The sequence below is a fragment of the Bubalus bubalis genome, chromosome 2 (genome assembly GCF_019923935.1).
Source record: "Bubalus bubalis isolate 160015118507 breed Murrah chromosome 2, NDDB_SH_1, whole genome shotgun sequence".
Lineage (NCBI taxonomy): Eukaryota > Metazoa > Chordata > Mammalia > Artiodactyla > Bovidae > Bubalus > Bubalus bubalis.
The window spans coordinates 161,858,606-161,875,834 of NC_059158.1; the positions used below are offsets into that span (position 1 = coordinate 161,858,606).

The 17,229-nt window shown below is 40.8% G+C and overlaps 1 protein-coding gene across 4 annotated transcripts in view; it reads right to left on the reverse strand.

Annotated features, from left to right (window-relative positions):
* Positions 1-17,229, reverse strand: part of EPHA4 (EPH receptor A4) — a 159,642-nt gene that overhangs the window by 37,190 nt on the left and 105,223 nt on the right. For all 4 annotated transcript variants that reach the window (XM_006079637.4, XM_025278340.3, XM_025278341.3 and 1 more), the window contains 2 exons: positions 1,548-1,672; positions 366-525 (listed from right to left, as the gene is read on the reverse strand). In XM_006079637.4, coding sequence (XP_006079699.1) covers positions 366-525; positions 1,548-1,672 — 285 coding nt within the window. The remainder of the gene's footprint in view (positions 1-365; positions 526-1,547; positions 1,673-17,229) is intronic.

The window sequence follows — 17,229 nt, forward strand, 5'->3', positions numbered from 1 at the left end:
AGAACAACAATAAAAACTTGCTGCCTTCTCTAATCTTCCCAGGGAGAAAACTGCCCAGCTTAATGTAGGATAGTTATGCAACTGTCAATTAGTCAGTTTGGCAATCCTGTTTTTCACAGTTTATAGAAGGTTTAGCACATGAGAAAAATAAGATATTTCTCAATCATGTGAAAAAATAGATCAGATACTAGCATGAAAAATGGTCTTTTCTAAATACCAAGAGGTGTTACGGATATTGGCTATCTAATTTTAAGCAATAGCCTCTGAAACAAAATGTTTGCTAACCAAAAATTTTGTACAGTCTCTTAGATTTCAACAGAATAGGAGTTGCCCTGGATTGTACAAAGAATCTCAGAACTCATTACCTGTGTTGGTTGTGACTTCCAGGGGCTCGCTGAAATCTCCATAGCCAGCTGCTGTCCTGGCTCGGACATGGAAAACATAGGAAGTCAGAGGGTTCAGGCCCTTGATATCTGTGTTCCTGGCGGCCGTCCTGACGATCCGATAGCTTCGTTCATTCTGATCCTACATTACAAGAGGATAAGATGAAGGAAGGTGGCAAAATAAATCCTCCACTTACTCCAGACACAATATTAAAGCAGCTGAGCCAGTCCACTCAGAGGCTGAAAGTAAATGGAGATTGATGAACTCTAAACACTATATTCGGTTCAATGTTAGAAGTACTATTGTGACTTAGATGTTGAAAGAAATGTGAAGTTCAGGTATGATTGCTATTGACATTGACCATATCCAGATCTTCTTTTTTTAAAAGAACATTAGATGATGGTTGGTGGCTTTACTCACTCCACACCCAGCAATTTAACAGAAATAACAGCTGTAAGAAGGTCCCTTTTCTGTTTTCTATTTTCCATCTAGAAAATGTCAAAAATGTTATAATCTGGTTTCAATGGGAAAAAAAAGGCCTGTCCTTTTCCTGCTTTTATTAAGGAAACCAATAAGTGATTATCTTTAAAACGGAAAGAGAAGACAATTGTTCATTTTCTCGACAACCTTGAATGCAGACAGATCTCTTCAGAATTCTATCCTTAAAGAGCTGAGTTATTTGTAAAAATAATGTCTTTCTCTAACTTTAAGAGGCTGCAGAATGTAATTTTCTTTCCCCGATTTTCTATTAAAAGTCATCAAAATCCACACCTTGATTCTGAATAGCAGTAATCTACTTAAACAGATCATTATTTCAACTTTTATGAGTCACTCTCCCTGATAGAAGGTTTATAGATTAGACCTTGTTAGCTATCTTGACTTTCATGACTAGAAAGAAAAAATACAGTTATATTAGAACATAATGTACATAATGTATTTTTTCTATTTTTTTTAAGACTAGCAACTTCATGCATAAAATTCACAATTGGACTTGAATGGACAGCCAAATACATTTGGCTTTGTGATTTACTCGTATTCCAGAATTTGTAACTGGCCAAAAGCTATAGAGAAAAAGAGAAGAAGGAAGGAAGGAAGAGGGAAGGAGGGTAAAAAGGAGGAAGGGTAGTAGGGAGAAAGGAGAACCTTATTCATTCAAGTAATACCTTCTCATAATACTTGACTTCATACTCCAAAATCACCCCATTGGGCCGATCTGGTTCCAGCCAAGCCAGAGCGACACTGTATCTCGTAACTTCTTTAGCCTGGACCAAAGCAATGGATGAAGGTGCTATTGGGACCAGAAAAAAAGAAGACGATATCTTACATTAGTGGGGAAAAAGTGGTGGCATCAGTCAGTAATATCTTATCTTAGAAAACTGTGAAGTATTGACTTACCTTCCTCCAGATCCCGATTTTCCTTATCCCCAGTTCAAACACATCCCATTTTATGATTCTCTCCAGTATTTGGGGGGCATATGATCTGTCTTAGAAAGACAATCTCTAAAGTAAAGTCTAATAAGTCCACAGTCCTACAGTGTCACCTCTACAGCTTCTGTAGCCATTCCTCAGAAAGGCTATAGTATAGAGGATGCTGGGGCTTCCCTAGTGGCTCAGCAGTAAAGACTTTGCCTGCGAGGCTGGAGACGTAGGTTGGATCCCTGGGTCAGGAAGAGCCCCTGGAGAAGGAAATAGCAACCCACTCCAGTATTCTTGCCTGGGAAATCCCACTGAAAAAGGAGCCTGGTGGCTACAGTGCATGGAATCACAAAGAGCGGGACACGACTGAGCGACTAAACAGCAACAATAGAGAATGCCACCTGCTTGTTTCCTTGGTGGCTCAGATGGTAAAGAATCTGCCTGCAATGCAGGAGACCCAGGTTTGAATCCTGCGTCGGGAAGATTCCCTCGTAGCTACCCACTCTAGTATTCTTGCCTGGAGAATTCCATGGACAGAGGAGTGTGTCAAGGGTACAATCCACAGGACTGCAAAGAGTCGGATTCAACCGAGCACCTAACACGATACTATACTTTATCTGCTTGTTTTTTTGCAAGCCATAAAAGCTTTTGGAAAATCTCCTCTTAAGCTCAGAGGAACTGCATCTCATCCCACCTCCAAAGTATCGAGTGTTGTCTTACTGATCTTTAATTTTATACAAGCAAGAGACAGTGTAACTCTTCCAAGGGTACTGCGGGGAATGCTCGAAGGCAAATAATTTACATACTTTCCAATATAGAAGTACCGCTTAATTATAGTAAAGAGTTTCCAGTTTGAACATAACCATACAAATAATGAAGAACACAAATAAAGCCACAATAGTCTCAGGACATAGATGGCATTTTCCAACTATTTTACAAGAGTTGAAATACTGCTTCTGCCTGTTGAGTAGAAAACCTTTCCATTAAGAAGGACAAAAAAAAAAAAAAACTGTCCTCCACTGGGTGTTTTATCATAGTGGGGAGAAAAAACAGCTTTGAGATTTATCAACCCATGCTGACTAACCCCTTACTTCGGCACTGGGGTTGTCACATCTCCAGCCAGTTGTCATCAAGCTCTGTGGTGACTGACTGGCACAAATGTGCCATCTCCAGGGAAAAGAGGGAGCATTCACGAAATACGCAATCTTATCTAACAAAGCTGGTCTGCAGAACCAGAGATTAGGGGTCTTCCTAAATCAAACGTATGTTTTTTATTCATTCTTGAATTGTGAATATATATGAAAACAAGCTGCACGTGAACTTGAACAGACTCTGGGAGATGGTAAGAGACAGGGAAGCCTGGCGTCCTACAGTCCATGGGGTTGCGAAGAATCAGACACAACTTGGCGACTGAACACCACCAACAACATGAAAACAAACATCCAAAAATGACCACTGAGGAACCAGAGAGTTGTGCCAGGTCATCTTCCTGCCCTTCCCCAATACACACAACTTCCAAATCCTAACTCAGAGGGAAAAAAAAAAAGAGAAAAAGTAAAATAAATGATCTGCAAGTGGAATGGAGCTGGCTGCAAACCCACCTGACCATATCTGACAGGTTCGCTGGTGGCAAGGGACACAACCAGACCCACCAGAGTCACATGTCACACAAGGGAATCTTCCTGCTAAAGCTCATTCAGCAGAGTACCTCTTGGAAGTGGCCATCTAACAGTCTGGCATATCTTTTAGAGGTGTCTGGAGATGGTAGTGCACATGCGCACACGCGCACACACACACACACACACACAAACACACACACTCTTCCCTATTTCTTCTTCTCCCCCAATCTGTTCCCAAAGCTATTCCAGATTGGATCTCAGGCATAAACGCAAGTGAAGTTTCGATACAGTGAACACACATGTCGTCCATCAAAGGCAACCCAAGGTTAGTAATACCAAACTGAGTGAACAGAGTTGCATGCAGCAGACATATGGAAACCACCAAACATCTGAAGAAAATGAAAACCGGAAATGTGCTCATTAGCTGTATTAAGGTTCCCTACCCCCAACAGACACACACACACACACACACACACACACACACACACTTTCTCTCTCTCTTCCTTTACGGTTGACACAGAGCCATTGTCCAGCGCAATGCAAGGAGTGATTTTCTTAAATGTAGAGGCAGCAAGGAGTTTAGGACGGTTGCCTGGCTGTGAAAAGCCATTTCACTCCAGGTAATAAATATATTGCCTAACAGAGCACTTTAGCATCCACTCCATAAAAAGGGGCTCTTTCAACTCCGATAGTCAGGATGGGGAAATGAAATAGAAAAGTGAGGCTGTTAGAAAGAAAGCAGGAGGGAGGAAAATCATAAAGTTATAATGTGAACTTATGCTCAGAAATGTTCTGGGTCAGAGCCTGATAATCGACAGATTTCTTGGGAAAGAATTGCCTGGCTGCCCTTGGAGCGAGTGCACTGATTAACTAAGATGGTTTCTCTCTGGCTGGGTTATCCCTGAACTACTGTATGCGGGAAATGAACCTGATTTCCAATTCGGGAGTTGGAGCGGCAGTGTTCCTGTGCCCATTCAAAGGGAATATGAGCTTCACCGGAGCGCTCACAAAATCTCAGGCAGGCTGTTAACAGTATCATTGTGTTAACTAATAGAATATTCCTAATGCAACTGCACTTGGAGAATTCATAGGCACAAACGTGAAAGTAAACCAGGAGAGTGTCTACTGACTCAGCTTTTGTAATAATGGAGCAAGATGAGATTAAAGAGGAAAGAAGAATAAATCGTGGTAATTGACAAAAAATATGATGCTGTGTGGCTGTAAAGTCTGAATTCTTTCCAAACAGATGTTTTTCAGAAGAGCATTTTTATCAGGCCATGGTGACAAAAGCAACCCATGACCAACTGAGATTGACAATCAGTCCTAAAACAGGAAAGCATATGATAATAGTAAATAGGGCAGCCATTCCTCCCACTGGGAGAGAGCTTCTCTGGCAAGAACAACAGTTTGGGAAAAACTGGGCTTTGTCACACTGCCACTTTGGAGAGAAGAGGCAACTTGGATGTCCTCCATGTTACAAGCCACCTAAGGGTTCTTTCCTCGCCTGTCCTAGCCTGCTTCCAATACAGCCTCCAACTCTACATCTGGAAGCCATCACCATGCCTTGTGTGCCTGCCTGCGGCTCATTTCCCTGGAGGAGGCATTCGGCAATGGCATTTTTCAATCATTTCCCTCCCCCAGTGGTTCCCAAGCACCAGTCTTCTCATGCCACCCATGTAATTGCTGCCACATCCCTTCCCCTGCAACTTGGACTATGATTCAAGTAACACTTTTCTTAAAATGACACACTTTATCTCTCAAAGACAACTTCTCACCACAGTTATCACTTGCAATTAATGGCAGGTAACCACAGAAATATAAATAATGCATCCATAACAATGTGCAATAATCGTGTAACTGACACAATGTTAAAAAAAAAAACAACCTAAATGCTCTTGTGTCTCTATGCTTTGCCAAAGAAAAAGAGATTAGCCAGTGTTAGAGAAGCATTAAGGGTGATCCTGACACCAATTTGGGATTTTGACCTTGGGGAAATCAGAAAAACTGAGAGAGAACTGAAAATTTTCATACAGGGAAACTCAGAACTACATAACATTCCATCTAGGTTTTCCCTAAAACTCATCTCTGATGCCACCATTGGTGGGTTTCCACAAGCTGGTAAACACGGCCAAACTCTACTCAGTTTAGAAGTGTTTCAGATTCTGAGTCCTAAAACCTCAGAGTTCTGCCCTTTGCTAACAGAATTAGAAGAGGAGATAATAAACTAATAAAATAATAGTTTGAACGCTCATCCCAAATACCTGGTTTAATAGTAGCTTTGACAAATCAATGCCTTAGTTCAAAAGAAGGCTTCCAATCACACTGTGAATTTTGGTCAACATAAAAAGACCATGCAGAAAAAAGGTCCTGCTTGCCTCCCAGTGGGCCAATTTACATTCCCAAACCTAAGGAAGGAAGGCAAACTTGGCTCTTCCTCCATACTGACTCATCCACTAAGCACAAACTTAAGGAGCACCAATGAAACAAGGCCAAGATGGAAAAGGGCAAACAAAGCTAAATTAAATACAATCTTTGGTATCCAATTAAGTGCTATCTTATCCTTTAGCTTCTTAACTGAAAAAAAAAAATGATGGAGAATTTTTTAATAGTCTTACAGAGAAGGCAGGCTTCCCCAGTGGCTCAACTATAAAGAATATGCCTGCAAATGCAGGAGACGCAGGTTCGATCCCTGGGTCAGGAAGATCCCCTGGAGGAGGAAATGGCAATTGACTCCAGTATTGTTGCCTGGGAAATCCCATGGACAGAGGACCCTGGTGGACTACAGTCACAAAGAGTTGGACACAACTGAGCAAATGAACTTGCACACATACACACACAGAAGGCACTCTTTACTGTCAACCCAGAGAGTCCGTTTTCTAAAACTGAAGAAACAGTTCCTGCTAGCGTTCGTATCCAAGTTTCCTCAGGGCAATGGGGAGAAGCAAGAAGTGGGGGCTTCCTCATCATACTACGTCCTCAGACGCACCATACGCCTGCAGAAGAGTAAGAAGCTGGGAGGAAGCTGAGAGTTGATGTAAGTAGGCTCATTAAAAAGAAAAGGCACATCTTAGACTGAAAGGCATTCTTCTCTACCCACAGACTTCCTTCATAAAAGAGATGTTTGCTTTAAGGAAACTCTTGTGCCCCTGGACATAAGCAGGCTTCCTTTAATGGCTAATATTTTGACAGAGCACACAACCAGAAGAGCTGGTCACGCTAGTTGACAGTAGTATAGAGAATGATGACAGATGGAGGCAAAAATCACAAAGGCAAGAACTCCTAAAGAGTATTTTCTAAAGAAAGACTTGTGATCTAATTTAATGAAGCCCTTAATTTTTAAATTTTTGAAACAGAATTTTCAATGTCTATTTTCCTGTCTTGAGATGAAAGTGTCTGAGACCACCTTTACCTAGTACTCTCAAGGGGATTTCAGTAGTTTTGAAACCAAAACATGGCATCCATTTCTTCTTCTTTTACTTACAAATTATGCTGATACAACCATTCAATCCTTGTGCAGTCATTCTACACAAGTCCTGTAAGTCTTTGCTTCTGGAACTTAATTTAAAGTAGACCTAAACTGGCATTTATGTTTAAAAACTTTAAACACTTGGCTAGGCGGTAAGTGGGATAAGAAGCCAGAAAGTGGAGGGCTGCATTGTGGATTACAGAGAACCACAGAGGATTTCAATTTAGGCTGGGGAATTGTGGTCAAGATTGATTTGTTGGGCAACAGAGCTGCACACGTGACTGGAAAATTCAGGAAACCAGCAGCACCTTGGCTCTGCACGGACTCATCTAAGGACGTGTGAAATGAGGTGAAGAAGAAAAAGCCTCCTGATCCAGATGAAGTCTTTATTTTACTAATTTGGTGAAGGGAAAAAAAAAATCAATGAATTGAAAAAGAATTTTGGATAAAATTCCAGGTTTGAAATTTACTAGCTGACACCTTGGACAAGTTACTTAAATTTCCTCATCTCTGTTCACCCATTTGTAAAACCCCTTCTTCCCAGATGCAGGCATGTCAGTTCTTAAAGAGTACGCCCTATACACACAAGGCTTATCTTTATATGTCCACTATTCAAGATCTTATCTGGCATACAGTGGTGCTCAATAAATTTGTCAAAGGAATAAAAGTGAACTAAATGTTGAAACACATCTTAAAAAAACCCACCTCTTTGTAGCCAGCAAAATATTTTCTAGATATAATGTAACCTAAGTAAGTCATCCTTAAAACAACTTAATATCTGCACCTGTTTCAGATGACCTTTTGTGGGTTCAGTTTTGCTATTTAGGTTAACAAAGATATTGACAATTATGAGTGAAGCAAATGACAATTCTAATTTTAAATGGAGCCTCTGTTTCCTAAGGGGTTTATAATGCTGCTGAATTTTTTTTTAACATACAGGCTGTAAAATGTCATTCAAAAGTAAGTTAACATAAAAACTAGTTTGCGCTACACCTGTTACAGACGGCATTTTGAGAAACTGCTCTTTCCCTGGATGAGGATGTTGACAATCTGTTCGATATTTCTCCTCTGTATCTGGAGGGCACATGTAAATAGTTTTCCAGACTTCTCATCTACAAAGGTGAGTGGTGTTAAATTCCCTTCAAGTTAGAAACCTTAATCCAGAAACAGCCCCAACAGCCCTCTAGTTTGACAAGACCAGAGTTATCTCCAAAGAGACAGTGTTTGTAGTTCAGTCGCTAAGTCCTGTCTGACTGTTTACAACCCCAAGGACAGCAGCATGGCAGGCTCCTCTGTCCTTCACTATCTCCCAGAGTTTGCTCAGATTCATGACCATTGAGTTGGTGATGCTATCTAACCATCTCATATTCTGCTGTCCCCTTCCCCCTTTGCCTTCAATCTTTTCCAGTACCACGGCCTTTTCCAAGACACACTAGTGTAAGCAAAGTCACTGCCACAGGCTGCCCTTAGTACTGTATCTATCCTTGAAACCGCAGGCAAAGCACATCTTTGATGAAGTCAAGGGAACAGAGTAGGGAGCCCTCTGCAGTTAGGGTGGAAGCAACACGGTTACGTGTGTGAAAGAGACTGTCTTTCTACACACCCTCTGGAAGCAAGTAAAATGGTAGGAAAACATCACTTTTTAAAGCTGGAGCAACAACCCAAGAGGATCGAAGGAAACTTTCACTGAAGCTTGAGTTTGAACGGTCTGAGCTTTCCTCTAGGAAGCCATGATAAATTCTCTCCCCTTCAAACAAAATTTCACATACCCCTGAGAAACTGCAAATGCTTTTGGCATGGAATCCGCCTGGGCTATGTACCTGTGATTACATTTGGTTTGAGAGCAGACCACAGTGCATCTGGGAGGTACAGGAGGGTTTTATCTCTGTGTGTGTTTTGGATAAACAGACACAGCATAGATTCCGGGCTCCATCACGACTTTCTAACGGTCGTGCATCTCACAATGAAGAATTACAGGAGGTGCTTTGATGTCAAACAGAGGTGGCTTCTTTTAGGAAAATGGTAAATTTAACCTTCTTTGGTTCAAAGCTCAGCAGTTCTTCCTGCACCCCACTGATGTGAATGCTGCAATTTTCTTTTATTCACTTCCTCAATGACTTGCCATCAAACACCTACAAGCCATTTCACTGCAGCAGTTTGGTCCTTGTGACACCCAGATAGGATGGAGAAGAGAAAAAGAGACATGGGGAAAAGAAAGGGAGGAGGGAGTCACTACAGTCCTTCACCTGTGGGCTGAAAACTCTTTTCAAGGGCCGCGCATCACAAGCATTGAATTAAAAACCGTTTAGGGGACCTTGGGTAGGGAAATAGCTGAAACAGACACACTGCATTTCACTACTGGCTCTAATTAGGGCGGGGGAGGAAGGAGGAAGGCAGGAAATAAACAGAAGCAACAAAAAGTCTCCAGCCTGTGTACAAAAGACTGGAGACAGCCCTTTACGGACCTTAAGCAGCCTAAAGTAAAGGATGACAGTGGTTCCCAAAGCCCATGTTTTGGAGGGAGATGAAGTCTTAACCTCAGCACGGTTTTGTCTCCCTCCCCAGGATCTGAATTTAAAGAGGAGATGTTTACTTAAGGAGGTCTTTCCCTGATAAGAAAAATAAACCCACAGCTTATACATATCTCTGCTTAATACAAATAGCATATTCAAAATGAATTAGTTGGAGCTTAAGGTGGTTTTTGTTCCCTCTTTCTATCTCATTTCAACGCCTCAGCTCTGATTTGCTCTTTATCAAAGGTTGGTGCATTTTAAAATGCTGTCAAGCATCAAAATTAAATGCTTCAGAGCACTAATGATATCCTTGTGATTAAGGGCTTTGCCGTCACAGAGATGCTAAGAATTCGGGTGCTAATATTAATTGCTGTCTTCCACATCTCACTAAGGGAAGGAAAGGATTCCTCCTCTGAGTTTTGCACTATAGCGACGGTACCAAACACCACTGAGCAAGTTTTATTTTTTTATATTATACTTCAGTAGTTTACAGCACTCAACAGTGCACAGAGTGCTTTCCCAGACACACTATCTGGTCTGAGCTACATTCAGTCAATCAGCTGGGTTAGTTAGCCCTCTGCTAATCCTTAGGTAAAAATCATTAATGACTGAATTCCTATCCACCCTCCCTTGAACATCACTGATGTTGTAAGAAGTTAGTTCTGCATCCCATAGCTCACAGCTGCTGTATCATTAATAACCACCTAAGCACATTTTCTCATAGTCAAGAATTGAAAAACAGACAGACAAAAGGTATGGAAAAATCTGATTATGCCAAAATTGATACGGAATTATTTTCCTATTCAACAAGAGACATGGAGCCAAATTCTCAATTAAAGTCTTCAGAAGACTGAATTAAATGAAGTTCATTTATATTTAAATATGGAAATATTAATATTAATTAAGCTTATACTTAAAATGTATGAGGGATGCCCTTTTTTTCACATAAAATGATTTCCAAGGTCAGTATACACAGAACCTATTTTAAACAAATAAAATAAAGCAGAGTACAGTAACATTCACTTAAGGATATAACAGACTCGTACTTCCAGGGATGGTCAGGATCTGATTTGGGAACATTAATGGCACTTTCGGAGAAGGCAATGGCACCCCACTCCAGTACTCTTGCCTGGAAAATCCCATGGACAGAGGAGCCTGGTAGGCTGCAGTCCATGGGGTCACTAAGAGTCGGATACGACTGGGAGACTTCACTTTCACTTTTCACTTGCATGCATTGGAGAAGGAAATGGCAACCTGCTCCAGTGTTCTTGCCTGGAGAATCCGAGGGATGGTGGAGCCTGATGGGCTGCCGTCTGTGGGGTCACACAGAGCTGGACACGACTGAAGCGACGCAGCAGTAGCAGCAGCAATGGCACTTTAAGTGATTTAAGAGCAAGACTTTACAAAGTGTTTAACCCAGACTCTACTTATTTCTGTACAGAAATGAGTAGCAGATTGTCTCAGACAAATTTTTTGATACAGAGCTATTACCCAAATTTTAAATAATGGAATGTGATACAATTCTTAGCTTCACATTAAGTGTTTGCACACAGAAGTTGGAACTTTTCAGGTGGTGCTAGTGGTAAAGAACCTGCCTGCTAATGCAGGTGACAAAAGAGTCAAGGGTTTGATCCCTGGGTTGGAAAGATCCCCTGGAGGAGTGCATGGCAACCCACTCTAGCATTCTTGCCTGGGAAATCCCGTGGACAGAAGAGCCTGGTGGACTACAGTCCAGAGTCGAAGACAGTTGGACACAACTGAAGTGACAGCACTTGTGCATGCACACACACACACGCACACACACGCACACACACACACACACACACAAATACAGAAGCTGAAGGTCTTCAGATTAGCCTCTGGCTAACTGCACAAACATGGGAGCTCCCTTCCAATAAATAACTGTGTCTGGGATGGAGCTGTTAAGACAAGGATTACATTTCTTAGACTTTTTCATGTGTAGGATGGTTCATATGTCTGAATTCTGGGCAATGGAGTGTGGGTTGAAGTGGTGACTCCCCTTGGGACCCTCCATCCTCTCTGACCCACCATCTGCCAGCTCCATGTTGGTGCCCAAGTCCATCTCAGAAGTTCCCCATCGACTGTCCCCCTCTTCACCACCAACTGCATGTGACCTGAGTAGATAAAGTGGAGCCATTCAGGAAAAAAAGGGGTCATTTTTCATATATAGATGGCCTGAGATTTATGATAGTTCTGGTTTGATTTCTAATTTTTTGACTTTATGATGCTGTGAAAATGATCTGCATTCTGTTGAAACCATACTTTGAACTCTGGATTTTGTTCTTTCCCTGGGCTGGTAGATGTACTCGAAGAACTGTTCGGTTTTTCACTTTCAGTATTCAATATAATTACATGAGTCAATCAACACTTTATTATAAAACAGGCTTTGCGTTAGATGATTTTGCCCAATATAAGTGTTCTGAGAACATTTAAGATCAGCAAGGCTGACCTATGATGTTTGGTATGTTAGGTGTATTCAGTGTATTTTCAGCTTACAATGGGTTAACTGGGGAGAAACCCCACTATAAGTCAAGGAAGAGCTATAATAACATCATACAATAACTACCTAAAATAAAGTATAGGAGTATCATGGCCGACAGAAGATGGAGCTGCAGTTGAAAGCTGCCTGGATGGCCTCCCTCTTGGAAACCCCAGCTCCTGGGCACTCACAGTGATAGGAGAGTCACTCATTTCTGAGACACTGGCTGAGTGCTGCCATGGCATCAGCAATGCCAGGAAAAGACTGCAGCTTTGCAGGAATGCAAGACATAAGCACAGCCCCAGGTCTCCTAACAGACTGAATTCTGTAGAATCATGAAATGTTAGGCTAAAAGATTCACCTGAGCTTGCTTTAATATGAAATGGGAAAAAACAGTGGAATTCTCAAAATGGCTTGGTTTAGTTTTCCTTTTAGAAAAAAAACTTTAGTCTTCATTGTATGGAGAAGGCAATGGCACCCCACTCCAGTACTCTTGCCTGGAAAATCCCATGGATGGAGGAGCCTAGTAGGCTGCAGTCCATGGGGTCGCTAAGAGTCAGACACGACTGGGCGACTTCACTTTCACTTTTCACTTTCATGCATTGGAGAAGGAAATAGCAACCCACTCCAGTGTTCTTGCCTGGAGAATCCCAGGGATGGGGGAGCCTGGTGGGCTGCCATCTATGGGGTCGCACAGAGTCGGACAGAGTCGGACACGACTGAAGTGACTTAGCAGCTTCATTGCACAGTTGACAACTCACACAAGTAAAGATTTGGGCCATGTGAATCAGAGTTAAACAGAGAAGAATGGGCACATGAGCAAAAAGATGCTTTTGGTCTCCTCTGTGAGGCACTTTGACATACTCAACGTCATTTAATCCTTGCAACTCCCTGAAATTCATAGTTATCATCAGCACCTTTGATTTTCTATTTGGAAACTCCTGGAGCACAAAGTAATGAAATGATGCAACCAAAGCTATAAAGTGAGATTTTTAAACCCAAGTCTGCCTGACTCAAAAGTATTGTAATCCTCTCTATCACATGTCTGTAAAAACATACACACAGAAATAGTCAAGCATTGTTTTAAATCTCTTGAATGGATTAATTCATATAATTTCACAAATACCCTCTGAGGCAAGTACTACTATTATTCCCATTTTACAGATTAGAAAAATAAGGTAAAGAGAGTTTGAACAACTTGTTACAAGTTATACCTTATGTGGTGAATTCAAAAGTCAGGTTCTAGGAGCCACAGTTTCACCCACTGATCTATAAAATCCTCTAGTTCTAGTCTCTGCCCTCCTTTCACTGATAAGAAATTAGGGATTTGATGGCTAAATGCCATCTTCTTCCACAGCATCTGCTGCATCAGTAACAGGGCAAATCTTAGGTCTGGTATATGTTAGGTTCAGGGCCATCTATGTACACTGCTGGATGCTAGAAATCCAGAGATAAACTAGATATATGACGTTTGTTAATAGACAAAGTATAAAGCTTTGGATGACTAATCCCCTCATATTAGAACTACCTACAGAGCTAAGAAGAGAATCAGCTGAAACTGAAAATTTAATTACAAAATGAAATAATAGTATTTGAAGTTAGGGAAAAAGTAGAAGCAAAAGGCAGGCAGATTTCAAGAAGGTTGGTGGTGTTCTATTCTTTGACCTGCTTACTGGCCACATAGATATTTGCTTTGTGATAATTTATTGATGATATATTTGTCTTGTCTATTTTTCTATATGCATATATATTTCACAATAAAAAGGTTAAAAAACAAATAAAAGTGCTAGCTAAGAGTATACAAGTTGGAATATTAAAATTAATAACAAAGATCCATTCACAATTTTTAGTTAATGCTTTGGGGTTAAAAAAGAAAAAAACTAAAAGTTCCATAAAACATTCAAGTTTTTGCAAATTAGGGCTTTTATAACTTTTTAATCACTATGTTGAATACCTGAGCCATATAACAACAGCTGTCCTACCCGGTGGCTGGGAAATGGTAAAAAAAAAAATATGCCTTCAATACAGGAGACCCAGGTTCCATCCCTGGGTCAAGAAGATCTCCTGGAGAAGGTACTGAATTACTCACTCCAGTTTTCTTGCCTAGAGAATTCCATGGACAGAGGAGCCTGGCAGGCTACCATCCATGGGGTTGCAAAGAGTCAGACATGACTGAGAAACTAACATTTTCACAGTAAAGTAAATGTGTTCTTTAAAGGCCTATTTTTCTTTTTAAAATAACTATCTTGAATTAGCATTCCTACATGGAGAGTCATATGATGAGCTGTAGAATTACAAGTGAACAATGTCTCAATGTGAAACCAAAGCCACATCCCCAGAATTCACTGGAGATGACTTCGGGGGAATCCAAGTGTTTCTTATGTAGCACGTGTGTCTTCTGTTTGGTCTGAGAGCTGCTTGTTTTACTTTCTGTTTGCTTACTAAGAAATTTGTTGGCAGGTTCTGTCAAAGATAGTCCAACACTTGCCAACAGAAACATAGCAGGATTCAGTGTATATTTCCTGTTAAGTTAGAATGCCAGTTTGAGGCAAACAGGAAAACAAGTCTTTCCACTGGAAGGCGATGTATAAGAATCTCTGAGCAAGACACCATTTTAAGATAAGAGAACCGTGTAAAGCTAGAAGCAACAGAAAAAATTAAATAAATACTTTTTTTCTCTCTCAGCATCTCTAGGAAGATGAATCTTCTCATTGCATCTCAGTATGCTGGAAAGTGTCTTGTTATAAACTCTTAGTTGAAATTATTTTATAGATTTCTTGCTTAGATAAAACAAAGAACCCTAGGCAATATATTCCACTCTATGACTGACAATGCCCTCCAAAATTAGTCTGGAATCCGAAGGATGGTGTCAAGGAAAAGTGTTCTCCTATTGAGCAGAAGTACAGCATAGAGAGTGGGAAAGGATTATCTGCTGTGAACCAAGGCTTCTGTTCCTTTAGCTGTCAACCCCACTGGAGAGCTTTAGGCATCCCAAATCTGGAAAATAAAAGCTGTGCTGTGGGCTTCAGGTTCTTTTGTTACTCAGACAGCTGCTAATCGTCCTGCTGTGTTAGGAACCAATGAGACAATGCTGTAACATCAAGCTTTCTGACATCCACGGCATCTAGATGTGTCCCCAATTAAAGATGTATTAATCACAAGGGCTCTAAAAGCCAGGATGATAGATGCACCCAGTAAATCTTTGCTCTTGCCTTTTACTTTCACACTCAGGTTTCTACATTTACAGGCAGAAATGCTTAAAAGCCTACTCCAGACACTGACCAATAAAAAGCCTTGTTCATTACTCTCTATCAGATAGATGCTTGATGATTTCCCACGAATGCCTGAAAAGCCTTTCAGAAAGAGGTAAGACATTGATCATTCTGCTAAGAGTCTGTCTGCTTCAATAAATAGATCCACTGTGGCTGTTGTCATCTTGACTTTTTAAGTGTGATAACTAATTCAGGAGGGTGGCTTTGCCACTTGCTACAGGGACATTCAAATCATCTGTGTCGTTAAAAACAACAACAACAAAATGCCCTTAGATAAACCTAGGAAACCTAGTATTAATAATACTAATGATGGGCTTCCCAGGTGGCGCTAGTGGTAAAGAACTACCATGCACAAGACTTAAGAGATGTGGGTTCAATCCCTGGGTCGGGATAGATCTCCTGGAGAAGAAAATGGCAACCCACTCCAGTATTCTTGCCTGGAGAATTCAATGGACAGAGGAGATTTGAGAGCTACGGTCCATAGGGTTGCAAAGAGTCAGACAGAATTGATGTGACTTCACACGTACAATACTGATACTAATAATCTCCTTAGGTCACGGCCCCAGTGAGAGGGAATAAATTATGACACAGATACCTGGAACAACAGAAAAGGGTATGGATTGGATGAAGCCCCTTGAATTTTGTGCTTTGAAATTTATGTTAATAAAAGCCTCAAGTTACTTTTTCACATTGGTTTCCATTTCACAAGGGCACTGAAGATAGCCTTATTAAATTCTCCATCAAAGGGCATCATCCATGTCATTTGTTATGAATCCTCATAAGTAAGCTGGTAATCAACCACAAAGCAAAGAAAAAAATAGCAAAATAAAAGCAGAGAGCCTGACTGCTTTATCATAGAAGCTAATAATCCAATTTCTCTCTTTTTTTTGTCCTTACATATAATTTTCATAGAAGGCATCTAATTACTATAATACAAAATAAAGAGAAAAAGCATCAACACATGAGGCTCATGTAACCTCAAAAAAGCAGTGTTCACCACTCTGAGTTATTGCAAATCTTTTCAAATTAGATTCCTATTTTTTTTTTTTTTCTGAGATTAATGAAACTTGAAAGAGACAAGTATAGTATTTGCAAGGTGCCAGGTTGGTGCCAGCTCAAGGAACTGAAGTCCTTGGCTTTCAATGAAACCTGAATATATCATGAATAACTCCTTCCCCATCGCTGTCTCAGTGATGGTCCACTGTCTTCCCAGTCGAAAGATAGGAAGTCAATTAGCGTCACTTATGATGTGAACACCTGTCGACTAAGACCTGGACTGAGACCAATTCCATTACCACAGCCACTCAATGGCTGCCAGATGATCAGGCCTTGGACCACTTATGATACAGTCCAGATAGAGGAAGGTGACCTAAAGACAGAAAGGCCCAGGGTCCCATTAGTCATCTGAGCCATCACCCAATTCCCCATCACATATACAGTTGGAACAAGATACCGGTTTTTCCTAATAGTTACTTTAAAAGACCACATGAGCTGTTCAAAAAAGAAAAAGTCATGGTGGCCCTAAATTGATGATATAAACTCCATAAATGGTAAGCATTTCCAGCAGTCATTGTTATTTTTATCTTTGAAACTACGTTTTAATAACTCATCTTTCTTTCTGTTATTGCATTTTGAAACACATAGGCAGAAAAGAGAAAGAAATAGAAATGAAAAATATCTGACAAAGAATAAAGTGGAACATGAAATTACAGGCTATAGATGATCAGTGACAGGCTGAGACAGGCAGAGGAAACATTCCAATATGATTCTGGTTGCAAATCTAGCTCCAAATGTTGCCTGGTTAAAAGAACAACTAAATACTGAGAAGTGATGGCCATGGACCATTCTACTTGTAGAGTAGACTGCAGTTACAAGTGGGAAGAGAGAGAGACAGAGAAAACCAGAAGGAAGACCAATCAGGTGAAGACCTGAGCCTCTCCATCTTATTTTCAGTCTGGTTTCATTATATGGATCGTGGTATGGAAGTCTGGGAAGGTTCTGAACACAGAGAATCAAAACTCAGGGAACAAGATCCACGAACCACAGCATGCTGAGGAAT